This window comes from Glycine max, chromosome 2, assembly GCF_000004515.6.
Source record: "Glycine max cultivar Williams 82 chromosome 2, Glycine_max_v4.0, whole genome shotgun sequence".
Lineage (NCBI taxonomy): Eukaryota > Viridiplantae > Streptophyta > Magnoliopsida > Fabales > Fabaceae > Glycine > Glycine max.
The window spans coordinates 29,836,170-29,842,905 of NC_016089.4; the positions used below are offsets into that span (position 1 = coordinate 29,836,170).

The 6,736-nt window shown below is 33.4% G+C and overlaps 1 protein-coding gene across 2 annotated transcripts; it reads right to left on the bottom strand.

Annotated features, from left to right (window-relative positions):
• Positions 1–935: 935 nt before the first annotated feature.
• Positions 936–6,467, bottom strand: LOC100797551 (putative pentatricopeptide repeat-containing protein At3g13770, mitochondrial). 2 transcript variants are annotated; one of them, XM_006575153.4, is made up of 4 exons: positions 3,559–6,467; positions 1,311–3,160; positions 1,145–1,206; positions 936–1,056 (listed from the first exon to the last, which is right to left on the bottom strand). In XM_006575153.4, exons 1-2 carry the CDS (start codon positions 4,016–4,018, stop codon positions 1,716–1,718), a joined length of 1,905 nt encoding a protein of 634 aa, XP_006575216.1. In that variant the 5' UTR covers positions 4,019–6,467; the 3' UTR covers positions 936–1,056; positions 1,145–1,206; positions 1,311–1,715. The 2 variants fall into 2 exon arrangements, with proteins under 2 accessions (XP_006575216.1, XP_003518062.1); XM_003518014.5 differs by having other exon boundaries at positions 1,145–3,160.
• Positions 6,468–6,736: the final 269 nt, after the last annotated feature.

Genomic DNA, 6,736 nt, shown 5'->3' on the forward strand with positions numbered 1-6,736 from the left:
GGAGTGTGCTCAGGAAGATAGAAAAAAAAATACTTAAGTCTATTAGTAAAAAAAATAAAGTTATCATTAAAGATCAATAAAAATATGTTTTATTTTACATAGATTAAATTAATACAAAATATTTTATGAGAACAAAATAAATACTTTTTAAATTTTATAGGTACTCAAACATATTTAACCCAATTATAATTAGATAAAAGATTATTAACCTTTTCCCTTTTTTTTCTACATGTTCTTTACGACATTTCTCAATTTCGCTTTTTATTCTTTTTAGAACACCTATATTTTAACACCAAAGGATTTAGGAGTGACTTTTCAAGTAAATTGTTCTTTTTAATATTTTGTCAATTTTCAAAAACTGATTAAGTTGTCAATTTTTAAAAACTGATTAAGTCTGCATATTGTTTTATGTATTTTCAAGTGCGACATGTAATATGACAACTCTCATCAAATAATGATCCTTCCTCAAACAATTCAATGACTTTCTAATATGATAATCGAATCATACAAGTACTGATTTAAAGGCAGAGTTGGTCATAAAAAGGAAACCAGTCTGCTGCAAATAAGGAACAAAATCAATAAAAAAAACTTAATTACTGTTTTCGTCCTCAAATTCGAGACACTGCTTTTCTCAATCATTGACATTTAAATTTTCTTTTTTTATTCTCTGAATTTTCACAAAATATTATTTTAGTCATTCTCATGATAAATTGACAATTTGTGGTGGTTTTAAGCCATCATAAACTAATTTTTATTTTTACCGGTAGAATTTACATTTTAAAACCTTCACTAAATATCAATTTATTATCTGTGAATTAAAAAAAGTAATTTTACAAAATTTAGGATTAAAAAAGAAAATTTAAATGTTAGGGACTAAACAATGCAGGACTCTCAAATTGAAGGACTAAAACAACAATTAAACCATAAAAAATATCTGTTTTAACCTGATTGGCATTCAGATCGGATTACAATCTGATTCGGATGCAGATTTTACTACAAAATCATATCAAATAATAACTCAGACAGGAACAGTTTCAGCATCTATTGAGCAAAACCCTACAAGAAAATAAGAAAAAACAAATGAAAATATAAGATTAAAAATCATGGAATAGAAATCAACAAAATCAAGATGAGATATGAATACCTGGATAGGCAAAAGAATTCCTCAATGAGAATGATGCGCCAGGCCATACAGAGATGAAAGAGCTATCAGATATAAAGGTGAAGCTGTGAGAGCATTATCGAGAAAGTAACAGGCAAATCCATGGCAGAAAAGATATACATTCTAGGTCAAGTTGATCGGGGCTCACAGGGAGAGAAGGAAGAGCAAGGAATTTCCAAAATTCCTCCTTTGTAGGCGTAATTTTGAATTCCTTGTTTTTTGAGTAGAGAAACATCCATCAAAGTGTTGAGCATTTTATTTCTTTTGCAATAAAGTATCCAAATGAAGTATTTTAATGTACCATTTTGATTCCAATTAAAACTTACACTCCACTCATAATTACCAATCCAAACAACAGTCAATCCTGGTCAGTCAATATCACTTGTTCGCTTCTACAATCTTCTTTTGATTCCCTTTTTCTTTATGGAATTGCATACTACCATTAAATTGTGAGCTGATTTCAGTATCAGAACAGATAAAAGACCAAAGCCCAAGAGCCTGCTTTTTTTCATGCACCTTAGAGGTTCATTAAGTGTTCTCTATCAAGATCTTCTCACCAGTAATCTCCACAGGAGCATTTTCCTCCAACAATTCGATGAAACCGATTTTTATCCCTCAAAGACACTTCTCTACCATAAATCTTTGAGGTATATTTAGCAAAATTATGGCAATCAACACAAATACGGAGATTTTTTATTACACGGATTGGCACACTTTCAGGGGTAGCAATTAGCCCAAAAGTCAAAGCCAACTTTTCACTGTGGCTTAGAAGTATCTTCTCCTTTTGCTCTTCATCCACATCATGCAAAACGCAACTCAAATCAGGAACATAACCAGCTTCTTTAAACCTGGCTGATAATTCCTGTACTTTTGCAGATACTTCTTCTCTTCTAGGATGAGAACAATCACTAGCATGGAAAGTGTGAAGTACTTGATCAAGCTCTATCCAGCTTCTTCCTGGCTCTTTTGTTACAGCCTTCTTCAACATCAGGTTCCTTAGTGATCTTACATCTTCCCATCTTCCTGCCGAAGCATATAAATTAGACAGGATAACATAATTGCCAGCATTTTCAGGCTCAATTTGTAGAAGCTGATGACCCACAAATTCACCAATATCAAGATTTGAATGAACACTGCAAGCACCTAAAAGGCAACCCCATATAGCAGCTGATGGTTCAAAAGGCATCTTCTTGACAAACTCGAAAGCTGCTTCTACTCGACCCGCACGACCAAGCATATCAACAACACACCCATAGTGCTTGGAGTCTGGCTGAACACTAATTTTCCCGCTGGTCATATCATAAAAAATATCCATTCCCTTATCCTCTAGTCCTCCATGACTGCAACCAGATAACACAGCCAAAACAGTGACACTGTCTGGTTTGACTTTGTTTTCATCTATCATTAAATTGAAAAGCTCAAGCACTTCTCTTCCCTCCCCATGTTTGCTATACCCAACTAACATCGCATTCCAAGAGATAACAGTTCTTTCATGCAAGGTATCAAATATTCTTCTTGCATACGTGAGGTTTCCACATTTTGAGTACATGTCAATCAAAGAGTTTTGAAGAACCACATATGAGGGAACTTCAGAGCGAAGAAGATGGTTGTGCACTTGCTTGCCATGATCTAGAGCAGCAAGCCCAGAAAGTGCAGTTAAAACACTAGTATAAGTAACATAATTTGATTGCATTCCTTCTCTTTGCAACCGGCGAAATAGCTCCAATGCCTCTTCATCCAGACCCAGTTGAGCATATCCAGAGATAATGGCAGTACAAGAAACTACATCTCTTTCAGGCAAGCATTGAAATATGCCTCGAGCTTCATGAATTTTACCATCTTTGGCATACATATCAAGGAGTGAGCTTCCAACATAAACATGTGCTTCGTAATTTAATTTTATGATATGAGAGTGGATTTGCCTCCCTAAGACAAAACCCGAAGAACCTATACATGAAGTAAGCACGGTAGCAAAAGTGAACTCATTAGGTTCTGTACCTGCAAAAAAGCATAGCTACTGTCAACACAGAGAAACCATTGACACGAGTAAACCAAAAACAAAAGTCTCAACCCAGCACACTAACTTAAAAACAAAAATATCCATCTTCTGGTTTCTCCTTATAAACAAGCTTGTCATAGGCTCAATAGGTTCCTCCAATTCAATGAAGGTCCTAGTCACCATTATTGACAATCAACTCCTTTTCAAAAGAATCATAATATATGAAAATTTAACTTACCAACTTGGGCGTAACAAATGCAACACACCTTCTCCGAATAAAACCAAAACTTAATAAAGCATTCATAAATCAATATTAGTTCCTTCCATTCCACAATTACCAACAATAATCACCACTCTCATTATGAACTTGTACAAAGTACAAACAAACCAAGAATACCTGATCTTAGCATCTGCACAAAAAGACTCAATGCTTGAGAGGCATACCCTCTCTGGGAATAAGCTGATATCATAGCCGTCCACGACACCACATTCCTCTCCGGCATTACATCAAACACGTGCCGAGCATCTCTCAAAGAGTCACACTTAACATAAAACACGATCAACCTTGTTCTTAGATACACACAAGGAAGATAGTGAGTTTTGATCATGTGGGCATGCACTCTCTGCCCTTCTCTGATGGCCCTTTTCCTCAGGCACTCGTTTAGGACTGTGTTGTAGTCTTGGAAGTTCGTGTCAAGGCCTCGAAGGGCCATATGTAGAAGGGCTTCTCGTAGACGTGTGTCATGGATATGAATGTTGAGAACGTGGTGTGAGTTAGAAGGGAAAGTAGATAAAAGACGCGGTTTTTGGAAGATGGCTTTGTGTGTGGAAGATAAGACATGTTTTGTGCGAAGCATGCTTCGGAAACAACTAGGAGAAGATGACGAGGTCGAAGGTTTTCAATTCTAATTTTGTAAGCAGAGGTGGTAGCAACTGCAACGGAGACCAAAGTGCAACATTCTCGGAGTCGAAACTACTTGTGCTTATGAATCTTTTACTTGTAGTATATAGCAGAATTTTTTAAGGGTTGAATTAATCTCCATATATTTTCAATTTTTTTTACGATAGTAACTATTTTAAATAATTGTACTAAAATAATTATGATAAAAATCAATTTTATTTTTTTCACTTATTATTTTAAAGTTAAAAATGTAATTTTCAATTTTCTGCTTATTTGTAAGGATAAAAGAGTAAATATTAGTGCATATCATTAACATTATACACAAATTTGGAAATTTCCCCAATCAATACCAATTTGTGCTAATTAATATCTTTTAAATTGATTCAGATTTTAACTATCTTTTAAAAAAGAATATATTATGAGTGTTAATCTTTATATATATAGAAAAGATTATTAAGAATTATATAAACATATACATGGGCGTGCTAATTTTGACAGAATATATCTTAATATATACAAATCCACTTAAGTCTAACGCATTTGTTCCTTCTTAAATCTTCAGGTAACTTACCAAATTAAATTTGTAACTCTTTACATATTTAAAATTGTAACTCCTTAGATATAACTTACTAATACTAACTCTTAGCCTTTTTATTGTCACTCAATCATTCCTTAAACATAATTTACTACTAATAATTCCTAACCTCTCCCTCCTATTTCTCCTTCCTTCTATCTATCTATATATAAGAGTTCATAATTTTAACTATTTTTTTATTCACCTCTTTGCTTTTGACAGTCACTTTTTTTTAAGGTTTAGTTATATTGATTTTCTTAAAATATTTGATTTAGTTTTTGTTCATCTGATACATGGTCCATGAATTTTTAACATAAGTTTCAATGTTTTATTTGTTCCATACTTTGAGAATTAGAATTATACTCTATGAAAGGTCTAACATCAAATTGATAAAATTAAATCAATTTTAAATTCCTACTTTTTTTATACTACCTATAACTTCTTATTGTTTTCTTTTTCTTTTATACATTACTTTTTATTGTTTCCAGAGGAGACAAAACTTTGAAAATGTGGTAATGAAGCATTTAAAAATAGAATTTCTGACATTAATTCCAATATTTTATTTGTTCTCATACTTAGACAAATATAATTATACTTTCTGAAAGGTATGACAAACAAATTGATAAAATTAACCGTTTCACATTCCTACTTTTTCGTATACTACCTATAACTTGCTTCCTATTTATTGTTTATTAAGGTTTAAAATAAAATGAATACGAGGGAATATTAGTTTCGGTAAATTGATCTAAACACATCTTTAAAATGTATTTGCTTATAAAAAATACTTAGAACCATATTGAATTTTTTTAGAGGAAATAAAGTTATTTCATTTTCATTAATGATAACCTCAAGAACATGAGAATGAATGCAATCAAAATCATGAGAGAAAGCATGTAATCTTGATGTCCTTGCTAACATGTGAGCCACAAGATTTGTTTGTCTCTTAGATAAACTCACCTTGGAGTTTCGAACAAGTATAAGTAAATTATTACAATGTGTTAAAATAGAGCTAAAACCAGAGACACCCTTTCTTTTGCTGTGTAGAAAATCTGTAAACATTTTTGCAATCTGTCTCATAGATCACATTATTTATACCCAATGCATGAGTTCATTCAATGCTTTTTTGAAGAGCAAAAGCTTATGCAGCTGCTGGAATTTGAATGCCAAAAAACAATTCGAATGTGCTTTTATAAAAGAACCATGTTCATCCTGAAGGCCACATGCCCACATTGAAAGACAATTGCTCTTTAAAAATAGCTGCATCGAGATTGCATTTTACAAAACCCGGAGGAAGAGGAATCCATGTAGTGACCCTATTCTGTACAATGCTACTTGTCATGGCTGCTGACTTCGATTTGACCAAACTCCGCTCTGAGAAAAATTTCATGGCAAGTGTCACTTCTGTATGCGGGTGTGGATCAATGTTTTCCCAGATCATCTTGTTTCTGCTTCTCCAAATGCTCTATAGGACCATAGCTATTTTTTGTTTCTGACTTCATTTCTGTTTTCAAAGAGCTTGAATATCAGCTCGTTGAAACCCTCAACTGAGTGCATTTAAGGAGCCATCATACTCCAAAGATTTGCACATTTCCAATGTTGTTGGGCTTTTGAGCAAGCAATGAATATATGTTGTTCATTCTCCAAATAGTTTGTGGAAAAACAACAGTCATGAGTGCATTGGATACCTTTCAAGATGAGTCTTTGTCTTTGATGAGAATCCTGAAACTGGCCAAATACAGGCTAAAGTCCCAAGTGGAGAAGGACGAAGGCCTAAGTGGAAAAGGACAAAGCCCCCGAGTGGAGAATGATGAAGGCCCAAGTGGAAAAGGATGAAGGCCCGGAGACAGAGACACTATCAAGACTATTAATTGTTGCTGAAGGCCCAAACTAATTTGAAGGCCCAAGTTAAATTAGTTTTTAGTTATAATTTTTATTTATTGTAATTTTGGCCCAAACAGTTTAGAAGACCCATGTCTATTTTTATCTTTTTATTCAGATACACTATAAGTATTTGTTTTTGTTTTCAATAAAAAGGGACTTTTGGCATTTGATAAAATTTGGTGAGTGTTTCTCTCTGGGTTCCTTGTTGAACCAATCTTA